General features: G+C 34.6%; 2 protein-coding genes across 2 annotated transcripts; one reads left to right on the top strand and one right to left on the bottom strand.

Annotated features, from left to right (window-relative positions):
- Positions 1-12,094: 12,094 nt before the first annotated feature.
- Positions 12,095-16,742, top strand: LOC142632312 (uncharacterized). The gene is made up of 2 exons (XM_075806749.1): positions 12,095-15,075; positions 16,000-16,742. Exons 1-2 carry the CDS (start codon positions 12,231-12,233, stop codon positions 16,503-16,505), a joined length of 3,351 nt encoding a protein of 1,116 aa, XP_075662864.1. The 5' UTR covers positions 12,095-12,230; the 3' UTR covers positions 16,506-16,742.
- A 2,775-nt stretch (positions 16,743-19,517) lies between these two features.
- On the bottom strand, positions 19,518-24,941 carry LOC142631299 (cell division cycle protein 48 homolog). Its single transcript, XM_075805444.1, has 9 exons — positions 24,763-24,941; positions 23,270-23,435; positions 22,949-23,177; positions 22,070-22,836; positions 21,750-21,971; positions 21,563-21,634; positions 21,158-21,439; positions 20,654-21,013; positions 19,518-19,978 (listed from the first exon to the last, which is right to left on the bottom strand). Exons 1-9 carry the CDS (start codon positions 24,822-24,824, stop codon positions 19,682-19,684), a joined length of 2,457 nt encoding a protein of 818 aa, XP_075661559.1. The 5' UTR covers positions 24,825-24,941; the 3' UTR covers positions 19,518-19,681.
- Between the last annotated feature and the right edge of the window lie 2,965 nt (positions 24,942-27,906).

Here is a 27,906-nt window from a genome sequence, read left to right as displayed (position 1 = left end):
GAAGCAATTCTCTCAGTTTTCTTTCTATATGTGGGAAACTAGGGATGCTTTCCATATTCTTATGCAAAAAATTATTAATTGATTTAGTGAAGGACGACAAACTTTTCCTCCAATTCGAAGGAATTTCTCTCAAAACAACTACATGAAATTCACAAATCCATATCACATGATCTCATTTATTAATGATACGGCTATTAAATTGGTCATATTATCTATCAGTTAGTGATTGGAAGTCATGAATCATGTGATTGACAAGATAGTTTTGTAAATTAACAAATAACAATTTAGAGGAAAGTTAAAATCTAGAGTGGTTCTACACTTCTACTACTACAATTCCACAACTTTTTGCCACAATCTATTGTTGCAAACTGTGAGTAGCTATTTATTACTTATAAATGGAGTTTTTTTTTTTTTTTGAGAAATGATATGCCCACAATTTTATTACAACAAATTCTAAGTGGCAGGTCATTACTAGTTGTTATTGTTGGGGTAAAAAAGTAATTTTAGTGTTAAGTTCAAATTTGAACCAATAACAACTAACTACCTGTAATTTGTTGTGAAAATATTACAAAAATATTATAAATGTAGCATTTTTTTTTTTCATCATTCACACCCTACCACAATTGTATTGTGACAATTGTGGCAAAAAAAAGTTGCGTCAGTGCTGGATTTTTTCATCAAACCTGTTCTAAGAAACTCCAGGACCTCCAGCAAAAGCTGCAAAGCCCAGCTGAGTGGCCCAAGTTGGGCAATGAGCTGCTTGGGCAAGACTTAAAAGAACGACAAGCATTGTGAGCAGATATTGAGATGTACCCAACTGGGCTAAGCATTTGCTAAGCTTTGATGATTCTGGCCTGTACTTTTATAGGCTTTCTGCCTCTAGTACTATGCCTGTTGAGGCAAGCTAGTTTCTTGATTCAATTTCCTTTTAACCAGAAATAAGAGATGAGCCCAATTAATTCAATGATTTGGTGAGCCCATTACGCGGAACAAGCATTAAAGGGGTGGGCAGTGGTCCTATTGGGTTGCCCGTTGAAGATACTTGTGTGGAACATAATGGTTTATTTTTTACCCTCTTCTTATTGGGTTAGATCATGTTAATCCGCACTTCTTATACCACACGGATTTTGACGAAACCAGATTCTACTGGTAAAAGAACATTCAAATAATAAATAATCTCTTGTCTATATATCTATACATATAATAATAGAAAATTTTAATTCAGGGTTGGCCGAGTTAGTTGGGCTCTCGGTTTCAAGGTGCTTGTATTGGGTTTGATTGGATGTGCTCCCCAGTTCGAGTCCTGCTACCTGCACTTTGAAAAGAATTTCCTGGGCCAGCGCTTTACCTATTCGTGGGCTCACCCGGCGTGAACAATGATTAGTCTTTGGTTGAAAGCCTTGAGGATACACTGTGCGAGAGCAAAAAAAAAATAATAATAGAAAAATCTGAGAGAAAATCCAATTAGATTTCAAATTGAAATTCAATTAAAGTCTAATTTTGCGTCATGTGTCCCATCTAATTTAAGTTTTTAAATTTTTGTCCCAAGTGAGTTAATTTAATGTAAAAATTTGATTTCAATTAGAATTTAATTTTGTAACATGTGTCCCATCTAATCTAAGTATTTTAATTTTTGTACCAAATGAGTTAATTTAGTATAAAAAACGAGGAATCCAATATAAGTAAATCATAAAAATAAAAAAATAAAAACATAATTTTTGAATGATTTTATATTTATGAGCTTTTTTTAGAAAACTAAAAACAATTCAAGTTTATAAGTCATATATATATAGTCCCATCTAATAAAAAAATTTAAGTTCTTGAACCAAGTTAGTTAATTCAGTATAAAATTGGATTTCAATTAGAGTTTAATTTTACAGCACGTGTTTCATGTAATCAAAGTGTTTTTAATTTTTATGCCAAATGAGTTAATTCAGAGTAAAAAACGAGGAGTCCAATATAAATAAATTATAAAAAACATAACCATATATCTAACACTACATATAAAATTAGAGGAAGATAAAGTTTGAATGATTTTATATTTATGAGCTTTTTTTTATAACTAAAAATAATTTAAATTTATAGGTCATATATATATATATATATATATATATATATTAATAGGTAAAACTTAGAAAAAATCCAATTAGATTCTACAATTAAAGTTCAATTTTGCGTCATGTGTCTCAAATTATTTATTTTTAGAGAGTTTTATTTCTTAATTTTGGAATCAAATGTGGAACTATATCATAAATATCCATTCAAGTGAGTTACTATGTACAAAAACCAAAAAGTTTAGAATTAAAGAACATAAAATATTTAAAAAATAGACAATTTACATTTTCTACCTAATAACATTTTTATAAGACTTTTTAAAGAGTTAAAAAAATAAAATAAGAATGACTATCAATAATATTTAAATTATATATGTAAGAATATTTTACTATGCATCTTAATGTGTTATCTTTTGAATATGCACCACTGTAAGTTTCTTTAAAAAACCTTCTCCCTCTCTCCCCGTGTGTGTGTTAAAAATATTTAGTATTCTAAAAAAAAAAACATATGCATAGGGTTACATGCTAGTTTAACTTAATTGGTAAAGTTTCTAATACGTTCTCTAAGTAAGAAATACTATTTTATTTATTTTTAAAAAAAATCTAAGATTCCAATTTATTTCTATAGAAAACACAGGATGAACCCACCATAACCCCATTTAACCAACCAATCTCTAGTTGTTAGCCTAATTTCATTCCAAGCTGAGGATCTGATAAATCTCCCAAATTTTGAGAGCAACCATTGTACAAAATTTGCTAAGTCAAGTTGTGATAACCAACCTAAAAATTCACCACTACCTCAGATCTAATTGGAGGGCAGAAATAGTAACCTTGTTTTAGAATACTAGAAAATTTGGCATTTACATTACTTTGAGCTTCAAGAACTATCTAGTGACCAAATCTACGCAATAATGTGCCTTTAGGGTGCCAATTATCATGCCTAACAAATGTCTTACCACTGTTACAAATGGAATGTTTGATCCAAAGACGAGCTATTTCCCTAATAAGCTTCAAAATTTGACTCCAACCCCATGAGCAATTTTGAGGAATTTTAACACTCCAAGAGCTTCAATTGAATTGCTATTATCCCTTTCTATTTTATAAGGATGGTTTTGAGATTATATGACTGAATATTTAATTGGCTAGTATTTATATCATTGTAGATCCAAGTAAGAGTGTCCATTCCCAAGTAAGAGTGTTCATTCAACAGACCAACCCAACGCTTCATGTTGGTTTTTTCATGGGTTGATGGGTTTTATTTTAAGTTGGATATTTTTTTTTCCAATTTTTCTTTTGTTTGGGGGGGGGGGGGGGGGAGGGGAGGAACTTGGATCAAATTTAGGTTGACAAATTTTTCAATAAGATCATCCTGAACTAACCCATATTATGTATAGTATATTTATTTTATTTGTAACTTTGATTTATGTTGGATTTTAAGACTTTGCATAATATTGTTAGTTTTATTTATTTTAATTAGTTTTAAAAGAGATTGAATATCATGCCCAATTGTGTAAATTAAAATAAATAAATAGGTTTAAATAGTAGTTGAATAGAAGCTTTTTCCTTCAGTGACAAAATGGCTCCTACATGATGACGTAACTTAATTTGAGTTGGGTTGGGTTTTAAAACTAACATGGGATGGGTTGGATTGGAGATTTCCCAATCTAAAGGTTGTGCTATGATATGCACTCTTCATAGTCTAGGTTGAATCAGAGATTATTACAAGAACTAGAGAGAATGCTCAATTTAATTAGCTTACAACAAAGTGAAGGAGTGAAGGGTGGGGTGCACTTAAATCCAAGCTCTATTTAGTGAGAGAATTGGTTAACGTAGCTGAAACACAAGACTCTTGGGGAGGTACCATTGCTCAATTAATGTTTAAATTATAACAAAAACTCTAGGGTTAGCTTAAAATACAAGTTACAAGCCTAAAACTGAAAGGAACGATATACATGTGCTAAAAAAAATGACTACAAAGCTACTTTAATGGTTAGCAAGTAGCAGAAAGTGTTTTCAGTTCACAATTTTAATATAAAAGCATCTCGGTTAATGTTGTGAAGTAAATGATTAAAAGCTAGTCACCTCTCATTCATGGCTAACATCACATTGTTAATTATAAGTTTTTATCTCTCTTCAAATATTCTTGAGAAGTTTCTCAAAGAGCCTATTCTCAAGGTGACATTATTGCCCCCTTTATGTGAGCAAATGATTTTGAATCTTGCACGTTTAGTCTTAAAGAAGGAAAGCAAGAATTAACAATATTATGTGTGTCTTAGAGTTTACCCACATTAAAATTTGTAAATCACATACTTTGGAGCCGAAAGAAGAAAAGCTAGTTAGGCCATTACCCTTGAAAGAAGGGAAGAGTACCACCCACAAAGGAAAAGCACAAATAGAAAACACAAAAGAAATGGCCAACCATGAAGGAAAGAATAGCTTTCACAAAGTGATTATATGTGTGAGATTAAATACTAAACAACTAGATGATGAACTTCAATTGTATAATTGGCTTATGTAATAGTTGCGACCTGTGAGGTTACCCACACGTGTTGTGGAGCCAAATGGGCCATGCAATGCTTGGAAATATAATTCATAGTCAAAATGATCTAATATTTGACTAGCCGTTGATTAGAGAACCTTTTTTTTCATTGGGATTGTCTCTCATACTTGCTCAATTATTGCTCAAAAACAATCAAAGCAAGTGAGCAATCTAACACTCCCCCTTTGCCCATTCAAAAAACTTGTCAATCATATGTGATTGTCTAATAAAACAGCGATAAAATGTGTATGATGTAGAAAGAGAGAGATTTGCATCAGCAACTATATGGAGTTGATTGATGCAGCTTAAAACCCGTATAGGCCATTAAAAAAACCAGAGCACTAGAAAGTTTGCAGCTGCCACCCAAACTTCCACCTTAATAGTAAAATCATTTTTGGCCATATATTTTTCTTTAAAACTTTTCTATCTTTAATCCCAGGCCAACCCATAAAAAATATTCAACTTATTACCACCTCAGATTCTTGCTTCCCTTGTAACGCTTTTTCTCAGCAAATGATCTCATTAGAAGTTTATTTAAAACAAGTTTCAATTTGTTCAACCAGTGAAGTCTTTTACTCATTGAATAAGGGACATGTGATCGAATCCCACCTACACTAACTCATTTAGAAAAAAAAAACTCTCCCTCTTACGCTTGAATTCATGTTCTGGTCTATATTCCAACTAGAATACTTGTAATATGATTAATTTAACATTGTTGATTCAATTAATTAAATGTTTTATGTATTCATTTTTGTCCTCATGCAATTAAAAGTTCATTGATTAAAGAATGCTAATGAGATTTCAAACAATTAATTCTTTAGAAAAGGAAGAAGAAAACCTAAACAATTAATGCTAATTCTAAAAGGAAAAAAGTCATCATACAAAAAACAATACAAAGGATATTTGACTGGTAAAGATTTTGAACAAATAATTATATCCTCACATTCATGGACCATTAACCATGATAAGAAATCTTTAATAGCATAAGAGCACTTTCTTGGACACATACTCATATCTTTCAAGGACTCGTATTTTAAATTGTCATGCTTTCTAATCAGCTTTTTGGAATGCATTCAAGACATAAGTGGAATCTTTGTGGAAGTCAAAAATCTAATCCATGGACCATGATATTGTAATTCATAATCTGGTACTGGTGTAGCTATTATGAGAGAATAAATCTAGTAAATCATATGTTAATGCGTATCTTCTTCTTCTTCAAATGGACTGGCATTCTCTTACATATTTGTTGAGAAGATATGGACATATGGTACAAGCATTTTCTCCATTTGCTTATTTGATCTTGCAACTTGCAAGCACATTGCATTAATTAACTATTCGATTTTGCGTTTACTGACTCCACCACAGTCTACACCCCACTCACAAGTCAAAACAAGGGGAAAATGATAGAAACAATTAGTGTTGACAAGGACTGCAACAATTAATATGGGTCCATTTACCCAAGATCGAATTTTTTTGGAAATTTCAACAAATCTATATATATATATATATATATATATATATATATATATAGAGAGAGAGAGAGAGAGAGAGAGAGTCAAAAGATTAGTGCCAAGTATTCTATCTATTTTTAATTTTTTGTATCAAATGAAGTCAAAAGATTAGTGCCAGGTATTTTATCTATTTTTAAATTTTTGTATCAAATGAATTATCAAATACAAAAATTGAAGAAACTAATTCAATTAGATTCTAAATTAGACTTCAAAAAAAAAAAATTTGAGGAACAAAGACTTTATTTTATTTAAGTTAAACCAGCAATGTCTACTAGTACAATGAAAATAACGTGTGGTAGAACATCCTCTATTCACACAACAAAATTTGATATATTTAAAGCATAACGAGCTAGCCTATAAGCTATCATATTGCCTTATCTCTTTACATGAGAGGAATGTAATTGATTAAAACACCTAGCACTAAATCTGAGATCATCAAACAGTAAGCCATCCAGAGATAAGAAGGGTCTGTCATGTATTAGTGCCTGCATTAGAACCTATGAATCACCTTCTAGAACTATATTGGAGAACCCCAACTCTGAAGCAAGCTGCACTGCTGAGGAAGCTGCTAGTGTTTCGATCTCCATAGAGTTGTGAATCTGAGGTAACAATTTTGAGAGCGAAGCTAGGACAGTAAATTGGGATTCAATTTTATGCTACGTTTCCTTTTTTTTTTAATTCTTGTAGCAAGTAAATTATTGAGTGCAAAAATCGAAGAGTTCAAATCCAATTAGATTCTAAATTATATACATGTAAAGTGAGAAATCGTTACATATTTTAGAAATTTATAGCTTAAAAAATGTATAAGTTGTAACTCTAACTATATGTGTGTGTGTGTGTGTAAGTGTGATTATTTTTAAATATACATGTACATATGCATGAATTTATACGCTAGTTATGATATAAAAACAATGTTCCAAAGGACTCATATAATCCAACGTAATATTTTTTTTTTAAAGATATTTTATAAGATGATCTAATAAAATCTCTCTCACAACATTTATGAGTCTCACATGTGTAGGACTCATACCATGAGAGGATGGTTTATGAAACTATTTCATAAGATACACTTTTATCATGAAAGGAAAATAGGTTAACTGATTTTAATTATCAAAATACAAAGCCAAGAATCTTCTTTTATATATATAAAAGAAATTTTCCATTCTATATGTTATGGTTGCGATAAGTGGACACTCTCCCTCTTTTCTTTTCTTTTTCTTTTTTTTTTGTTTAATATTTTCCTTTCTTTTTTTCTCCTTATACCACATGATGAAATGCCGCATAACTGCATTAAAATTAACACAAAATTTTTTTAAAGTAAAACCCTAACATCAAAGTTTCAAGAGTTTTAACAATATTATTCCGATTAAATTATATTGCCAAAAATTTAAAAATAAATAAATAAACAGTTATATTATTTATTTTAGATTATTTTAATAATTTGTTAAAATTTAGGTTTTGATAAAATTCAGTCGTACATAATTCCATTTCTCTATGTAACTTAAAGTAATTTTTATTTTTCATTTTTGCCATGTATTTTATTGTTGAAACGCTTGTTTTAACATACATACAATTATTAATCTGTATGTCATTACATAAGCACAATACTAATTTCTAATCATTGCGATGGGTCCATGAAGCAAGGAAGAATAAAACACAAACCCAATAGATTTATTTAAGCTTTTGTGTTAGGAAAATGATCATTTTGATTTTATTGGAAATGAAGAAAGTTTCTTTCACTGTTAAATTTTTCTTTTTCTTATCTAACATTGCAGAGAATAGTATGTAATTTTACATGAACTACGAAATGAAAATATCATGGAGAGAGGATCATTTTCTTTTGTGTTGATCTGTACATCATTATCACTTGCATGCTAAACAATAAAGTAGGGAGCAGATAAATGAACCAAGTGTGTCCAATAGTGTACTTGCTATGAATTATGATCAAACATCATCACCATTAATCATTCTTTTCTAGCTATGAGGATGTGAGCTTTACACATGTCAGTTTCATGAAGAGAGGGACCTCTCTCACCCGAGCCTGGCTATATCAGACACGAGATCTTATTCTCTTAGTTCTCTATATAACTCTAGAACTAGCTAAACTTTTTACTAAGCACTTACACTGACCATTTGAATGGTTCTCCACAGCCTCTCATAGCTCTATTATGCTCACATACTTATGTGCTGCTTTATTTCCATATATACTCACACAGCATTCAACAAAAGGTAATGCCCATTACAATCAACAAGCTTAATGGAAAACCCCCCAACTCTTAAAAAGTGTAAGGAAAAAAAATTATCCTTGTTTTTTTTAGAGAGTTTTAAGTTATAGTATTTACTCCTGATAATAGGTCTTTATTATCAGACCAATATACCAATCAGTTTTAAGTGTAGGCGAGTATTGAACTTCAGACCTCTCACTAGATGAGTTAACTAGAACTCACAAAAAAAATTATCATAGTTGTGTGAAAATGATTTCATCATGGATTCCAAAATATAACTTTGCATAAAACACATCCTTTGTAATTCCGAGGGGCAGCCGCAGTATATGTGTGAAAATGATTTTCTTTGGGTAACCACTTGGAACTGCTTAGTGCTTAATGAATTGGAATGTACATAATCTCCCACTTGTGTGCTCACTGAAAGCCATTATCAGGTCATGTCAGATGACTGATAGGTATCTAATATGAAAACATTATCACTTTTTTTAATGGTGGAGCTTCTTCTAGATGGCCCAAAATGATGTTTTGTACCGCTCAATTATCTAGTCTGTTATAAGTATAAATCCGCATGTGTGAAGAGACTAATAGATATATAAAATCAGTACGAAAAGATCTCTCAATCATTTTTACGTGGAAATGTGAAGTCTTGATTTTTTGTTTTGGAGGGGCCAAACTGCTATAGTGAATCCCTAAATTAGAATTTGAAGCGAAATACAGAAATTAAAATATTGCGCAATTGGAAAATACAGAGGGTAAATATAACATACTTAAACAGTGGCACAGAGGTAGAATTTTAAGAGACAAAGTAATTAACAAAATTTTTTAAAATAAACAAATAAATACACTAAATATAGAGTCCTATAGGAAATCCATCTTCTTCTTCTTTTTTTTGGACTGCAGTGCTAAAAATTATTAATAAAATACACACTTTAGATATTCATATAGGAAATATGAAAATTTGGAGACAAATACATTTGTTGTAAAATATAACTCAAACATAGGGCTAAATTTAAATTTGTGGAAAGTTTGGAAGGCAATGTCACTTCCTTCCTACTTCACAGGAAAAGACATAGAAAAGGTTTAAGAATTATTAAGAAAAATTATAGCTTCCATCTAATGCTTCTGTACACTAGACAGGATATTGAGCAAACACGAGGCCATTTTTGGCCACGTATCCACCCAATGTCTCCCTCTATATGACATATGGTATAGATTGTAAATGCCCTTACAATTTATTGGTGTACATTGCAAATGTTCTCAAAGTTTTAGAATGCACAATTCTAAAATCTTGTAGATGATGGTGGATAGATTAAACTATTAACTTGTAGAATAATTTATACATTGAGATGGATGATGTAAATTAACAACAAATGAGGGTGTTGATTATAAAATTATTGAATTTGTGGTTCATATTATAAATATATAGCTTAGGGTGGGATGGTTACAATTAACCAAAAAAAATATGATAAAATAAAATTACACCCAAAAACATAGCTAATAGATAAGAGACCATGGGAAATTGGTGAAGGATTGTTCCAAAAAGTTCAAGGGTACAATTAAAGTTGCTGCTTTGCAGATAAGCAAACTGTAACATGGTAAAACTAAATTGATCGTTTGCTTGAATTATTGATATCAAACTTTTGAGTCACTTGGAATATATGAATTTCTATTATTAACTCAGTTTACAATTTATTCTTAAATCCCATCATATTATTATAAAAAAAAAAAACATGACACGGATGAGCACATGATGTGCTTGTGTATCATTGAAAAATGACCAACCATTCTCAGGTTCATTACATGCAAACTTTCCAACCCAAAACAAAAGAAGATAACTTGTAGTAGGAATGCTTGCCCAGTTGCTTGCACAAGTCATCAATCATGCAATTATATCCATGATTTGGTTCCAAAATGCCTATTTAGTTGGAACTTAGTTTAGTACATTGTGACACCCCTAATTATGGGTTTTAGATTGGATAAATGCATGTTATGCGTTGAATCCCACATCGACAATCACGAGGAGTTCTAATAGTCACTTGACTAGTCTTTTTGAAATATAATGCAGATATGAATAAGGCCTCTTCGGATCACGACAACATAGTTTCAATCATTTATCAGAAGTATTCACTTGAATCTTGCAAATTGAAGTTATGTCTTTCTTTCTTTCTTTCCTTTTTTCTTTTTTGATTTGTAATGATTTTTCATGGATGGTTATACTAAGAAATAGTGACGGAAGAGAGAAAAGAGATGTAATAGGAACTTATTCTACTTTGATGGGGTTTGCTTGTCCCTTCCTCTTTGCCATCGACAAAACAAAGACACTTTTTATAAACCAAAAGCTGTCCTATACCATGGCAGTTTTGGGTTCTTTAAGCAACGATCTACTTCCTCTCTCTCTTTCTTTCATGTGCAGCCCTCCCCATCTCGTGCTTAGATTCCTAATTGGACACATTTGTAAGGTAATTCGAATATAATAATATCAACCTCAGAGCATAGTCACAAGGTAGCCAATACGTGTGACTCTAAATTGTGAAGAAAATCCCACAACAAAATGATTCATATTCTCAGTATGGCCTGTAAATCACGTGACGTCTTTGTTACTTTAATTACAAAACTCAATGGGGGTTTAATTATGTTGAAAAACAAAGCCCCATTTTTTAATACAAATTCTGCAGGATCAGCACCTTAGCTCTTGTAACGGGTGACCTTAAAAATGTTGAATTTGTAAGTGACATAAACAATGGTTACAAAAAATTTCATTTGAGAGTGTTATTTTTTAAATAATAAGCACATTGTTAATTAGCATATGAATTTCATAGGACAAATGGACCATGTCATAGATCTCATCTTGAATTTATTTGAGATTCGAAGAGGCAGGTTTACAAGCATCTGGATCTAAGTCCATATTTTTCTAATATAGATCTAAATCTAAAACTGTTACAATTTCAACAACAGGATTAAGGTCTGTATCCCATATGAATGATCAAGATCTAAGTCCCCTCCAAAATTTAGATAAAAATGGACTCAGAGGTTATGGTAAGAGCAGAGAACAATGCAGCATTGTATTTGTTCCAACAAATCTTTTTGCAGCTTTTGAAAACCTTCGAAGGGATATTTTTGGACATAGATTCAAAATCAATCTGAAGTGATTTCTGTTCTTCCAATACAACAATTTTGTAGGCTCCAAATGAAACAAAATTGGAAAATGAACCCTCACCCACTAATACAAGTTTAAATATCATTATCATCAGTAAAACTATAAGTTCCTTTCTAGAGAAAATTAAATGTTTTTGGATCCACAACTAAAATTGTGAAGTGGTCTCAATCCCAGTAGTAGTAGACTCATCTAACTCTACTCTAGACAAGGCTGACTCAGACCCCTCAGTGCTAATTGGCCAAATTATGCAGCAAGTGACAAAACCTTTTCACTTACTGATATTTTTTTAGTTCTCAATTCTTTTCTTTAAACTAAAAAAAACAAAAAAATTAAGATTATTTTGTACAAACCCACATATTAAAAAGGATAAAGTTCACACCAGAAAATCAGAGACAAAAGTGACTCTCACCAAGCTCTCCCACTTTCCATTTGAATTAAAAAAACAGTTATCCCTCCCTTCCCCCCCACCTCTTCTCCATCATCAACCATAAACAAATGCTAAAAAACAACCATCTAAAATTCCATTTCTCTCTGCATAAAAACATCATGGCCTAGCTGTTCTTGGATCCGGGGATTCTGGGTCTTTCAATTTATTTATACATACACCACTTAAAAAACTTGTAGCCCACAAGACATGATTTGGTTCCTCTCATTGTCTCTCTCCCTAGCCTCAACTCAACCAATTAAACCCTCTTCCTTTGTGTACTTTCTTCCACTCTCATTACACTTTGTAGCATAGCTGTAATGCCTGTAAATCTATGGAACACCCTCTTCTCTTTCCTAACAATTATTACCATTTCCCTCTTGAACCCTTTTGTAGCTTTCGCCATTAATCCACAAGGCGAAGCTCTTCTTTCATGGAAGCAAAGCCTAAATGGATCCAGAGTGGCCTTGTCTAATTGGAACCCAAGTGATGAAACTCCATGTGAGTGGTCTGGAATCACTTGCAACATCAACAAGGAGGTTGTGGAATTGGAGTTAAGGTACTTGGATTTATATGGTACAGTTCCAACTAATCTCTCTTCATTGGCTTCATTAACCAAGTTTGTACTTTCTAGTACAAACCTCACGGGTTCAATCCCAACACAGATTGCTACACTACATGAACTGAATCACTTGGACTTAAGTGACAATGCGCTAACCGGCGAAATCCCATCTGAGATTTGCAACTTGCTTAAGCTCCAAGAAATCCACCTCAACTCAAACCAGCTAGAAGGCTCAATTCCGGTTCAAATCGGCAACCTCAAAAGCTTGAAATGGCTGACTCTCTATGACAACCAGCTCAATGGAGAAATACCCAGTTCAATAGGCAACTTGAAGAACCTCCAGGTGATAAGAGCCGGTGGAAACAAGAATCTCGGAGGCCTTATACCCCAAGAAATCGGGAATTGTACCGAGTTGACCATGCTAGGCCTAGCCGAAACAAGCGTCTCGGGTTTCCTTCCTCCGAGTCTCGGCCTCCTCAAGAAGCTCGAAACCATAGCCATCTACACAACTCTCATCTCCGGCCAAATCCCACCTGAACTCGGCGACTGCACCGCCCTCCAAAACATCTACCTCTACGAAAACTCACTCACCGGTTCAATACCGAAAAGTCTCGGAAACCTGAAAAGCCTCCGAAATCTTCTTCTATGGCAGAACACCTTGGTGGGTACTATTCCATCAGAGCTTGGGAATTGCAAGAACTTGACAGTTCTCGATGTTTCGGTGAACTCGCTAACCGGAAACATTCCGGCAAGTTTCGGAAACTTATCGGCTTTGCAGGAACTTCAGCTGAGCATGAATCAAATATCGGGCGAAATCCCAGCACAACTCGGAAACTGTACGGAGCTCACTCTTATCGAGTTAGACAACAACCGTATCGCCGGTACGATACCATCCGAAATCGGAAACCTCCCGAAACTTCAGCTGCTTTTCCTGTGGCAAAACCAGCTTGTGGGTCCCATTCCATCTTCAATCTCCAAATGTCAGAATCTCGAAGCCGTTGATTTGTCTCAAAACGGTTTAACCGAAAACATTCCTCGAGGAATCTTCGATCTCAAGAAGCTGAACAAGCTTTTGCTACTTTCTAACGATTTATCGGGCGAGATACCCGAGAGTATCGGAAACTGTTCGTCTCTGATTCGGTTCCGCGTTAATGGAAACAAGCTTACGGGCTCGATACCGAGACAGATTGGGGCCTTGGAGAATCTGGATTTCTTGGATCTCGGATCGAATCGGCTATCGGGTGTCGTGCCGGCCGAGATTTCGGGTTGCCGAAACTTGACGTTTCTCGATCTGCATTCGAATTTGATCTCCGGAGAGTTTCCCGGCGAGTTGAGCCGCGTTGTTTCGTTGCAGTTTGTTGATTTTTCGGATAATTTGATTGAAGGTGTTCTGAGTCCGAGTCTTGGATCGCTGAGTTCACTCACCAAACTCATTCTCGGGAAGAACAAGCTTTCTGGATCGATTCCGAGTCAACTCGGTTCGCTTTCGAAGTTACAGTTGTTAGATCTGAGTAGCAACGAACTGTCGGGGAATATTCCGGCGAGTCTGGGGAAGATTCCGGCGCTGGAGATTGCTTTGAATCTAAGTTGGAACCAACTTTCCGGCGAGATTCCGGCGGAGTTCGCTGGGTTAGACAAGCTCGGAGTATTAGATCTCTCTCACAACCATCTCTCCGGCGATCTCCAATATCTCGCGGACCTTCAAAATCTCGTGGTCCTCAACGTCTCCTTCAACAACTTCTCAGGGCGCGTGCCGAACACTTTGTTATTCGCCAACCTCCCTCTCAGCGTCCTCGCTGGAAACCCCTCTCTCTGCTTCGCCGCCAACGATTGCAACTCAGAAAATCCCAAATTTTCTCCAAAATCTCGTACACGCGCCGAGGCAGCGCGTGTAGCAATGATAGTTCTACTATGCGCCGCGTGCGCTTTGCTCATCTCGGCGCTTTATATCGTTGTGAACTCAAAGAAGAAAAACAGTGGGGCCCAAGACAATCCCAATGCTGATGTGGAAATGGGCCCACCTTGGGAAGTGACACTTTACCAGAAACTAGACCTGTCAATTTCTGATGTGGCAAAATCATTAACACCTGGCAACATATTGGGCCGAGGTCGATCCGGCATCGTTTACAAAGCCACAATATTTCCATCAAACTTAATGATCGCCGTCAAAAGATTTCGGTCATCCGAAAAGTTGTCTGCATCGGCCTTTTCGTCTGAGATTGCCACACTGGCACGAATTCGACACCGAAATATCGTGCGGTTGTTAGGTTGGGGAGCTAATAGAAAAACGAAGCTGCTTTTCTATGACTACTTAACTAATGGTAATTTGGACACATTGTTACATGAGGGGTGCGCAGGATTAGTGGAGTGGGAGATTCGGCTCAAGATAGCATTGGGTGTGGCCGAAGGGCTTGCTTACTTGCATCATGATTGTGTGCCTGCTATCTTGCACCGGGATGTGAAGGCCCACAATATATTGTTGGGGGACAGGTACGAGGCTTGTTTGGCTGATTTTGGGTTTGCTAGGTTTGTTGAAGATGATAATAATAATTCATTCCCGGCTATTCCACAATTTGCTGGATCTTATGGCTATATTGCTCCAGGTATGTATCAAACTTTACCCTTTTTCTTTTGGATATAATTTGTTATTATTATTAGGCTATAACTTTTTTTTTTTTTTTAGAAATAAACACACACACATATATATAAGAAAAGAGGGATGAGATAAGGGAATACACTCACACGCCAACATCAAAACTGCATGCTATTAGGCTATAATTTAATTATCTAGTTTAGGAGGTGATTATGATGATTAGACAAATCTGATTTATGAGTTGTTAAATACTAAAAGCTTGATTAGTAATGTGATTAATGAGTTAATCATTGGTTAGTGACGTAAGGCCTTTGCTAACATACGATGAGATGGGATAAAACCACTTTTTTGGACACTTCCATTTCTATGATAGTTGTTTGTTGTCGCTTTGTTTGTTCCTCATATATTTGGCTGTAAAGCACATGCATATTAGTATTTGATACGAGAAGCGAACTATTCCATGGGTATATCATATATGTGTGCTGAGCTCATTAATTTGCGTCGTGATATAAACTCGGAAGTCTTAAGTTTAATTAACCATACTATTAGTCCATGAGCTTTTGAGAGTATTTCATGAACAATAAGTGAAATAATTTAGTTAAAAGACTATAACACCACTCCATTGTATAAAAAATAAAAATAAAAAAGGTGAATTGGTTCTGGACAAGGAATTTGGTTTAGCATATGACATAACATGGACCATGCATGGCAAGTGTCCAAAACACCACACCTTTATGTGGCCTGACAATTGCACTACTTAGCTGTGATATACTTGATCTCTTTTGGATTTTATATTTTCATTATTTAAACAACTTGTACCTTGTACCTGTGCCTCTAATAATTGGTGACACAAATTGATCATTTCATATCTGTGAAAATTGAACTGAGTTAATTTTAACATTATTATTTTCCCTTCATATGGTTTATATTGCAGAATATGGTTGTATGCTAAAGATCACAGAAAAGAGTGACGTATATAGCTTTGGGGTCGTTTTACTAGAGATCATAACCGGGAAAAGACCGGTGGATCCATCATTTCCTGATGGGCAACATGTGATTCAATGGGTACGTGACCACCTGAAGAGCAAGAAGGACCCAGTTGAGATCCTAGATCCAAAGCTTCAAGGCCATCCAGACACCCAAATCCAAGAAATGTTACAAGCCTTAGGAATCTCCCTCCTATGTACAAGCAATCGTGCTGAAGACCGACCGACAATGAAAGATGTGGCAGCATTATTAAGAGAAATTCAACATGAGCCCACCATAGGAAATGAGGGCCACAAGCTGAATAGCAATTCATTGAAAAAGATGGAAAAGCAATCGTATTCAATTTCATCATCGTCGGTGACACCAGCTCAATTGCTACTCCTCCAAGGCTCTTCTCATTGCTCATTTGCTTATTCATCTTCTTCAGCTGGCTATATATCAGAACATCAATAACTATATAGATTTTTATGTGTCATTATGTAGTAAGGGAAATATATATGTTCCAATATTGATTTGTAGTTGTAGGGGTTATAATATATAAAGAAACTGTAAAGAGTTAGCAAGGATCAATATTTTGGATAATTTGAAAACAAGTTAAGCAAAATGTGTATAGCAACTTGAAATTGTTGTCCCTAGTAAATGGGATTATTTGATATTTCCCAAATTCAAACTTGTTTTCACATCTAAAAATATTGTTTTTTTTTTTTTTTATACAACTTGTGTCAAGTGTAATTTTGCATTGAACATAATATGATTCCGACATGTCTTCATCTTTCTTTCTTTTTTTTCCATATATGTATATAATATTACCAAATTAAACAATGTGTGTGAGAAAGAGAAAGGAACACAAATTGTTGCTTCATTGCAAAGTCATTTTCCATCACTTCTCCCAAAAGGAGCAAGGGGGTGTGTTGATGGATGTGTGTGACTGTGTTATTAATGTTACCAAGGATGAAAAAGAATTTTAGAAAGTGATCTCTCTCTCTCTCTCATGTGTGGTTGTGGGAAAATGTGTGCAATGATTGGGCATTGTGATCCCCTTATCTCACTTGATAATTGTTGAGTTAAGGATAAGAAAGAAGCTTCTTTGATTTCATGCATCCATCTAGGTCCCCACACCACGTGAAATGAAACCGTACTACATTCAATAGGGCACTTAAAAAACTTAATTACGAAAAAAAGATAACTAGATGTGCAAATACAACTAAAAACAAGCCAAACGTCTTTTCCAAATATTAATTGATGTATACAGATGTACATACATGTATACATCAATACTTGTGTACAATACATTTCAACTTGCCACCACTTATTCTTGGATAAAGATAGAGACTAGAAATGATGACTGATAAAGAAGTCCTTCAATTACTTACCAAAAGGACAAAAAAAAACAAGAAATTCTTCGTATTTTCTTCTCCCTTTGATAAATTTTAATTATTTTGCACAATTAAAATGGATTAGATTGTTTATGCTGTGTTGTGTGAATGTGTGTTAAGTCTCGTATTTTTACCAAGTGGATCTTGAGTTTATAAGTAATAATTACGAAATGTGACTAGCTATTTTGCTTGTACAAAAAATTTTTGGCTCTGTATCTAACTAGTTACTGTAAAGAAGAGCTACTGACCTTTCACAAAGATACTGCAGCGGGAAGCACCACAAAATATTGGTGCAAGACTTGAAGACCACTTTACATATTTGTTGGAAGCTTTGCTTTGTTGGTAGCTCACTTGAGCAATAAGTATTAACTCGTGGCAATGCTAGGCTGTGCTTGCAGTATCTTATTTTTCTTCTTATACTAATATTATATGCAGCAAAGTACTAAGCTAACTCTTGTAGCTCTCTGTTTGCTCTCACGTGATGCACATGCAAGTTTAGCCACAAAGTGATAAAGATTCTAGCAACTTAATGGACCAACATGTGAGCTCTGAGATACACTGCTGGCATCAAAAATATATTTCAGAGAAACCAGGAAATTTTGGCCATTGATAGAAAGTATATATCTAAGATTCCCAAAGTAGATCATAAGTACTTAAATTAATATGATGTATATTTTGTGTGGTCATAGGGTCCACCACATGTGTGCATGATACATGGGATCCCACATGAATTTACATTAAGATGGTGACTGCCATGTGGTTCACTATCAGCACAGCTTTAACAAAGGACTAGTAGTTGATTTTGGCAATCTAAGTGACCAAAACTTTGGTATCCCTTGGATAGGGTAGGCAAATAGGTGGGTTGGTGTTGATTTTGGCAGATCTAAGTGAGGTTTGCTTCACAACTAACTTGGATCTAGCAAGGATCCAATCAAATTAGTAGATAAATTTCTGGCTGGTGCTAAGTTAAAATTTTAAAGGAAGTGAAACTTTATACTGAAACACATTGAGGTACACAAACATGTTACCATGGAAAATTCTTTTCAGGTGAAATGGATGAAACTAGACTTATGATATGATAGAAAATGGATGGTTGAAAACTGAGGCGTGAGATTAAAAAGATTACGAAAAAAGATGTGGTAAACAGTAGTAAATCCTTTGTCACAGTTTGCCCCAAAGATTAGTGGCCAAGCTGGAATTGCATAATTAGAGCTAAGAGATGACTGATAATTAGAAGATCCGAGAACCCAGAATTGAATCAGATTTTCCTTGTGTAAAATCATTTCAACAGGAAAAATTATGAGTGTTAAGCATGTTGGCAAGGCTTATTATTGGTATGTTATTAATTAAATGATTCAATAAACCAAAAATATTTTCCTATCCACTTCAAAAATAACCCTATTTGCAGAATTGTTCTTGGTCACAAAACCTGTCGAAGTTAGTTTGGCTCTAAGAGGAGGGGGGAACAGAATCTCCATGTGAAAATAGTTTATGACAGTAATATTTGTGTTCACTAACAACCAGGATATTACACTGTTTCCCTGTGAATATCCTTGGTTGGAGCCACATCTTCATCTTTTTCTATTTGGTTGGAGATGCATCTTCATCTCCATGATAGAAATACCTTGTTGTGTTGTCATATAGGTCCATTATTACACTCGGACAAGACCTAATGTCCCAACCCAAATGCTTCACATCTTTTGTTAGATAATTATGTTTTCATTGATTTTAACACAAGGATGTGTCCATCAAAACGTCTCATCACCTTTTGATTGGCACTCCAGTTTGTTGGGGGGAAGGGTCAGGGGGAACAGGTGAGCAGTGTCCCATAGTTTTCATTATGCCTTTAGGCTTTTAAGTACACAATTCCTCTGAAGTTGAGAAAAAGAGAGAAGTTATTCAGCCATATTTTCATGGGTTTGACTTGCATTTAGTGCTCCAATAGACTAGACAAAACACAGTCACAACACATCCAACAATGGCCATGCGTTGTTCTCATATCTCATCCAGTTTACTGAAATACTGGAAAGGAGTCTTGCCCTATTTTCACACGGTTGAAAGATCCAACCCACAAACAAAGCAAACCATATAAATGAAAAGAAATTTTTTCATAGCAAAAAAAATAACTAATAGTGAGATAGAAACTTAAAAGCTAAAGGCTACAATTTTTCCTGAGCAGAATAAAATATGAAATTCATGGCAGTGGATGTGACATATTAGCTGCAGCACTTAAAACAGGTATTGGTTTCAACTTTAGTTGTACAGATCATCATCATCTCCAGCAGCAGTGGCAGAGGAAAATGGGTCTGAAGCTCCTGCTGCAGCACTCTCAGTTCGATCTGGAAACCGGAACTCAGATCCAAAACCACGTGATTGTTGTAAAGTCTGAGCAAAGAGCTGGTATTTCCTGATGTCTGCATCACTGACACTTCGGCGAGCATATTTCATCGACTCTTCAAAGTGTGCTGCCTTTATCTCAGGGACCTCATCAATGTCATCCTCCTCCATAGCTTCAGGGTTCTCTCTCTTCCTTCTCTCCCTCTCAATATCCTGTCAGATGGGTTGAACAAAGAGGATATAAGGAACATGAAGTCCATTTTTATGAAGAACAGAAGAATATATAGGAAGGGGTGGGAGAACAACGATGTGCATGCAGGATGTGCATATTATCAACCCAAGGTCATGCACCCATAATAACAATAATAATAAACCAAGGCCAACCAACATTACAGGAGCAAATACAGAATTCTACAAATTGTAAAACCATCAAACCTGAAGGATATTTTACTTTCATATGCACAGCCAACAAAAAAAGAATTGAAGCATTTATATAAGCTATGAGAGGAGGAACAATGGAAAATAGCCTTGTTGGCATTTAACATTTTAAGATTAGCAAATTCAAATTTTCTGAACTACAATCATGCTATATATATATATATGAAGCATGATAACACGAACAGAGTGCACAGAACAAAAAAAATTATTTATAACAGCCATTTACACCATCAAAAATGGTGCCATATGTCTACCAAGTCAAGGAAAAATTACACCTTATATAAACACACTAATCAAAGAATTCTCACACCGAGTGAGCAGCTTTACTAGACCAGCAAAAATTATTTTTGGTAACTAGTTGTCTTCCACAACCAAGGTGGTCTAAGAACAATATGCTTATGAAACTAATGCTTTGCTAAATGCAACTTCAAATTTGGGAAAAGCACTTACCTTCTCAATATTTTCTCTAATAGCATATTTGCAGGCACGCTGACAAATTTCAGTGATATCTGCACCGCTAAACCCTTGAGTATACCGCGCAAGAGCTGCAAGGTCAACCTCCTTAGAGATGGGCGATTTCCGCAAACATGCTTTAAATATCTGATGACGGGAAGCCTCATCTGGAAGTGGGATATAAATCAACTGGTCCAGACGTCCAGGCCTGAGCAAAGCTGAATCAATAATGTCTGGTCTGTTTGTTGCCCCAATAATGAACACTGTTTTCTTGGCTGTCATACCATCCATTTCTGTCAGAAGTTGGTTTAGTACTCTGTCTGCAGCACCACCAGCATCACCAACAGAGCCACCACGCTGAAAGTCGGGACCATCAAATAATCAAAATAAACAGTTAGTCTTAGTACAAAACTTTGCAATTAACAGCAATAAGTTGTTTTTTTGTTTGTTCTTGTTTAGAGGTGAATGGATATGTGAAAGTACAGCCTAAATGGTCAGTACCTGAGTTGCAATAGAGTCTAGTTCATCAAAGAAAAGGACACATGGAGCTGACTGCCTAGCCTTGTCAAATATCTCACGCACATTTGCCTCACTTTCTCCAAACCACATTGTCAACAACTCAGGTCCCTTGACACTAATGAAATTTGCCTGGCATTCATTGGCAATTGCTTTTGCAAGTAGTGTTTTACCACAGCCAGGAGGCCCATAAAAGAGAACACCTTTAGAAGGTGACATGCCAAATTTCTCAAACTTCTCAGGATGCTCCACTGGGTATTGGACAGTCTGCAAGATGCCAAAAAATTGATACGAAATTTATTGTACATAAATGAAATCTTACAGAGACAGGAGAATGCTCTAAAATGCATATTTCAGAAGGGAAAAATCAAGATGGAACAAAGTACAAACCTCCTGAAGCTCTCTTTTAACGTTGTCCAAACCTCCCACATCTTCCCAGGAAACATTAGGAACCTCCACAACCTACCAAACAATAAATCATGATTGTTATCTCCTGTAAATGCATATGGCATCTGAAATAGCCCATAGAGAAACAATTTCCATATGAAGTAAAACAAGACTTCTTTTCAAAACTCACTGTTTCACGTAGCGCTGACGGATTTGAAGTCCCCAATGCAGATTGGAAGTGTTCATTAGTCACAGCCATCGAATTTAACACCTCAGCATCAATAGTTTCATCCTCTAAGTCAATGACATCCATCTTCTCCCGAATACACTGAAGAGCAGCCTCTGTGCAAAGAGCAGCAAGATCTGCACCAACATAACCATGGGTATCTTTCGAAACTCTTTCAAGATCAACCTGAAACATAATACCAATTAAAACATAAGATAATGTTATCACCATAAAGAAAACTATGTTTTAAATAACATTTGAGAAAACAGTAGACAGAATCTCACATCATCTGCAAGTTTCATATTCTTGGTGTGGATTCTAAGAACTTCCAATCTTCCAACCTCATCTGGTACACCAATGTCAATTTCACGATCAAATCTCCCAAATCTCCTCAGTGCAGGATCAATACTATTAGGCCTATTGGTTGCTCCCATGACAATCACATGTGCTCGGGACTTAAGGCCATCCATTAATGTCAGGAGTTGGGAAACAATACGCCTCTCCACTTCACCATTCGTCTTTTCCCTCTTTGGAGCAATTGAATCTATCTCATCAATAAATATAATAGATGGGGCATTCTTTTCAGCTTCCTCAAATGCCTTTCTCAAGTTGCTTTCAGACTCACCAGCTAGCTTTGACATTATTTCAGGTCCATTAATTAAAAAGAAGAATGCACCTGTCTCATTAGCCACAGCTCTTGCAATCAGAGTTTTTCCAGACCCAGGTGGCCCATAAAGCAAGATACCTTTCGGGGGCTTCACACCAATTGATTTGAAGAGCTGTGGGTGTCTAAGAGGAAGTTCTACTAGCTCACGGATCTGAGCCATTTGCTTCCTAACACCACCAACATCATCATATCCCACTTCATTCAATCTCTCCTCATCCTCACGTTTGATAGGGTCTCCCTCACAGAAGATTTCAGTATCTGGTGCAACAACACAATATTCACCAGGGTCTGTCTCTATAACCTTGAATTCAACACTTCTCATTCCACCCCTGACTAGAAAAAGGTCACCCTTCCTCACAGGTCGGTAAGATTCCAAGAAATATGCTGTTGAAACAGGAAAAAGAATCAGACAAAATCACAAAAATATATAACTACTTAATTTCTAATTAAAATAAGCAATAAATGAGCCAAGATGAAGTTAAAATAGCAAACTCACGCTTCAAATAAACATCAAACAAGTTGCCACTGACACCCTCAATTGTATCATCAACCGGAAGGATGTGAACTCGTTTCCCATACTTCACATCAGGGCACTGATGAATGGATATAACATCTCCAAGACGAACTCTAAGATTTGATCGAACAACTTTGTTCATTCTGATTTTTGGTTCTTCACATTGTTCATCAGCAAGAACAATACAGACTGTGTCTCTTCGCTTCTTTCCCTGTACACCACCAAGAAAGGAAAAAAAGGAAATGAATCACATTCTCAAAATCAAATTCACCTCTTAAGTAGCTATATAGAATGTAAAATCACCTTAAGTAAAACAGTGTCCCCACGGAAAAACTGAAGCTTTTCCATTGTATTAGGATGCATGGAAACCACAGAGTTATCATCAGTTACAGCTTCATCAACAACAAGACGATTAGGAGACTTCTTGCGTTCCAGAATTGCAGTGGAATAATCCTTCTTATTACTTTTCCTGTTTTGAACATACAAATCATTTATACTGGCAGAAAGGCTAAAGGCGTATGAACTAATTAATAAAGAATTTCAGTAACTTTGGGGAAAGTGACAAGGTGATAACATGGACAGGAGAGAGAGAGAGAGAGAGAGAGAGAGAGAGAGAGAGAACATTGAATAGTTATGAGATACATGATATATACACAATGAACAGAAGAAAAGGCGACATATTACAATAGTGTGTGATAATTTTTTATCCAATAAACTGAATGATGCAAACTAGTTTTGTGCCCAACATAAGCCTCCCAAGGTCAAGCCTCATTGGAACTTCAAATTTCTACTGTATTTCAAACTAATTTCAATTTAGCACATATATTACAATGTGATGCAGGAATCAACTATTTTTAACAGTTAAAAACAAACAAACGTACCCCCCCCCCCCCCAAAAAAAAAAAAAAAAACCCCATCAAAACTTCAGCTGTTATCAGTAGTCTAGATCTTCTGTATATCTACATTTTAATATTGGTGGAAAAAATAATGTTAACATCCAACATAAAAATTGCAATGTGCTTTATCAATTGGATGACAATGCAGATTACCAAACTTTCTCAATGAATTCATCATCAAATTGACCCATGTAAATCGAAACTACAGATTTGAAAAGTAAATGTTCGACAATTATTAAAAACCAAGAGTGACATTTAAATTCACCAACAAGAATAAAAGAATATTTAAGATATTTCTAACTAATTTTCTCATTCAAAACTAAAAATACACAGTAAAAACATCCCAGGAGCTTAACTCTTACAATAAGCATCACACCCATATATAATTTTATTTCAAATACACGTTACACTTAAAATCACATGCTCTACAATTCACTTAATTTTTGTAACTCTGTTTAATTATCCCAGTGAATATATTCCCAAAGAGTCATCAATCACATTTAATCCTAGTTCACCATTTACATTACAACAATCCCATGAAGACAATATAAAAAACTAAAACTTCAACTTCAACTTCAACAAAAACCAAACACAGACAAAAACCCCTGCAAAGCTTAACCCATTAATCAATATGCAAAACAAACCGATCATATTTCAGCACAGCACAAACAGACACAAAATTCTACAGAAAGATTCTATCTTTACACAATGTAATAATTTTCCAAACGAAACAATCTTCATCATCCTAAAAAAAAATCCCATGAAACTATCTTTCAGGAAAACAACAAAAATTCCCAAAGAAACCATCTTTCGATGGAAACAAAAAATTAAACATAAAAAGTTCTCAAGAAACTGTTTTCATGGGAAACAAACAGAAATAAGAAGTAGTGAAAAACGTACTGGTCCGCCGAGGAAGAAGAGGGCTGCCCATGATCTGGGGCAGAAGAGCTTGGATCTGCCATGGTTTTTTTTTTTTCTCTCTCTCTCTCTCTTTCTCTGAGCTTTTCGCTTTCGTGTACTACAAGGTTTTTGGAAGAGTTTAACTTTAAAACGCTTAGTTCGGTAAAGTTAAGAAAAAAAAAAAAGAGTGAAAGTCTTTTGTGTTTTGTTTCGATATTTATAGGAAAAGAAAGAGAGTTCTACTCCGAGTGCAACTTTATTTTTTGATAATAAGTCCGAGTACAACTTTAACTAGGACTTGTTGGAGATACGGCTCTTAGCCAATAATATTGTTCCACGTGTCAATGAACGAATAATATCTTGCCACGTAAGCGCCAATTAACAATACAACCTAGTAATAACATGTACTATATTTTAAAATCAAAAATAAAAAATTTTATATCATAACGAATATATAACATATTATATTAAATTAAATTATTGATATTATAATTATTTATTGTGCCAAGGTTTCTTTATATGCAACGATATAGTTATAAAAAATATAAATATTTTTAGTTTCATAATTTAATTTTATATTAAACGTCAACATTTTTCATCATATTTTTATTAGAATTTTGAATTGTGCTTTAGTCTTCTTCTTTTTTAAGAGAAGAATTGTACTTTAATCCATTAAGATTTTTCTACAAATTGAATGATTAATCTTAATTAAATTTTAGTATGAATGAATGAATGTTTGTTTGTTTGTAATTTTTTCAATAAGCAAAAATAAATTATTTAAAATTATAATAACATGAGAAAATAAATAATTTATTTTCTTAAAAATAATACCAAAAATATAAATTCATGGATGGACCTTTCAAGTTAAGGAAGGCCTAAATATAAGCAGGGAAAAAAAACTGTCTTATGAGTTAACAATGTCGGAAATGTGGGATTTGCTAGTTTTCAATTATAAATTTATCTAATTTAAAAATATTAGTTATAGCATTATGAGCAATGTTATGAATAATATTTCAAACTCGTTTTGGTCTATCCATTAGAACAAATTGTTTCGATACCAATCTATTTTGGGATTCTATTTTAGGGTATTCATTATTATATGTCTGTGTGTATGATATTGATTAAAACCCATATAAATTATTAAGGATCTTAAAATTATAAGTCCACATTTCAATTAGAATATCAATCTTTAAGCGTAAAATATATATTTAATTGATTCTCAAAATATATATATATAATACAAATATGATCAAATTAAAAATTAATTTTTCAGAATATAATATGATTAAAATATATCCATATAGTGACAGAAGAAAAAGGCATAAGCTATTTTTTTTTTTTTAATACTAGGTGGCTTAAAAATCAACATAAAAATATGGGCTTCACTTAAATACTAGTCAGGCTAATCAAGTGAAGCTCACAAAACTTAAAAAGTAAAAGAAAATAACACAAAATACTAAGAGGACGTTTGGATAGCACGTCCACGTCCACGTTTAGCCCCGTTTTTTTTTTTTTTTTCCAAGCGCATCTGTCACTGTTCATTGGCCATGAATAGTGATTTTAGGCCAATGAACAGCACTTTTGGCATGAATAGTACTTTTTACACATTAAAAAATTATTTTGGTATAGTGTTTTCAGTTTTCAGTTTTCAGCAATAAGTTCTATCCAAACAGACTCTAAGAAACTAGATTGGGAGATTTGGTTTATCTCTCGTACTTGTTTATATGGATATATCTTTTTGTTTTAAATACACAACGACAAGTGGTAGTGAGTTTTAATATCTACAGTTTACTTAGTTAGTAAATGATGCAGTATTCTTTCATTAAAATAAAATGAAATTCCTTTTAAAAAAATACTAAAAGTAAACTAAACCAAAAGTGTTGAAAATTTGTAACCATGTGGCGTGTGTTTAAAACTTAAAGTGGTTGATGGGTTTTAATGTTTTTGGGCTGGGCTAGGTTGTTTGGGCTGATAATCACAGGGGAGGGGGCTAAGGTTTTGGAAGAGTGTGAACCAAACTATAAAAAACTCAAAATATACCTAACTAAAAAAAAAATTGGGTCTGGCCACTCCTAGGTCTATCGTAATAAATTATTTTTTTATTTACAAGAAAATAAATCACACTTAATTAGTTGGTATTTGCAAATAATTTATGAAATTATACTAAATGAGCGGGATGTAAAATATTTAGTCTTTAATCTCAAATTTTTCTTTTCAATTTGTAATATACCCATACTTTATGTCTGCTTATATTTCTCATTTGGTATGCTAGATTTTAAAAAGTTTTTTTTATAACTTTGAATTGAATCAAATGAAAGTCACTCATGTATATTCTATTATTATTTTAAAAATACAATACACATATTCAGTATTTCTAACATGGTATTAGAGTCATTGCTCTAATTTATTGTGTCTTGCAGTCTTGTCTCTTTTGGTATTTTCCCTTGCCTCGACTTCTTCAGTTAGTAAACCTTTTTCATGCCTCCTCCTAACTGCTCCACTACCGTCAGAGATGCCCAAGGTTGAATCTTCACCACCAAAAGCTCTATCACCGCCACCAAGACCATTGCCTCTATCGAATCTTCCACATCGGACCTCCGGTTAGGACATAAGACATATCACCATGTAGATTTTCAACCGCTCGACACAACGCCGCCAGAATCATCATCATCTAACCATCCACGCGCCGCCACGCGCTGGTCAAAGTTTCAGCCGCTTCGTCCACGCGCCTTATGCACTTTAGGTATTGCTCTGATCATCTCACTGCTGCCGCTATCGGAATCATCTTTCTCCGATCTACATCGTTGGAAAAGAATTGGCCTTATCAGACTTCCCACACGCTCTCATTCACCGTTTAAGGATTCTGGAACGTCGTCTACGTGCCTCACGCACTACACGCGCACCCTGTTGCCACTGACGTCATCTATGATGTCATTCTGCCATGTCAACCCTAGCTGACGTCATCTGCTTACATCATCACCATTCTTTGCTGACGTCATCTACTTACATCATCGTTGACAACAAATGTTAACTTGTCCTTGGGTTAACTTTTCTGGCATTAACCGTTGACTTTTCAAGGGTTGACCGTTGACTTTTTGCCAAGTTTTACTTTTTGTAGTCCAGGTGTTCCTTACCTAGTTTTTC

This window comes from Castanea sativa, chromosome 4, assembly GCF_040712315.1.
Source record: "Castanea sativa cultivar Marrone di Chiusa Pesio chromosome 4, ASM4071231v1".
Classification (NCBI taxonomy): Eukaryota; Viridiplantae; Streptophyta; class Magnoliopsida; order Fagales; family Fagaceae; genus Castanea; species Castanea sativa.
Note: the sequence above shows the minus strand (reverse complement) of the source record. Positions and strands in the feature narration are given on the sequence as shown.

Coding starts and splice junctions, on each gene's coding strand:
- LOC142632312 (XM_075806749.1), top strand. CDS start 12,231: ATGCCTGTAAATCTATGGAACACCCTCTTCTCTTTCCTAACAATTATT. Junction 15,076..15,999: donor TTATGGCTATATTGCTCCAG/GTATGTATCAAA, acceptor TTTATATTGCAG/AATATGGTTGTATGCTAAAG.
- LOC142631299 (XM_075805444.1), bottom strand. CDS start 24,824: ATGGCAGATCCAAGCTCTTCTGCCCCAGATCATGGGCAGCCCTCTTCT. Junction 21,635..21,749: donor CGTCAGCGCTACGTGAAACA/GTGAGTTTTGAA, acceptor ATTGTTTGGTAG/GTTGTGGAGGTTCCTAATGT. Junction 21,440..21,562: donor TTAAAAGAGAGCTTCAGGAG/GTTTGTACTTTG, acceptor GGCATCTTGCAG/ACTGTCCAATACCCAGTGGA.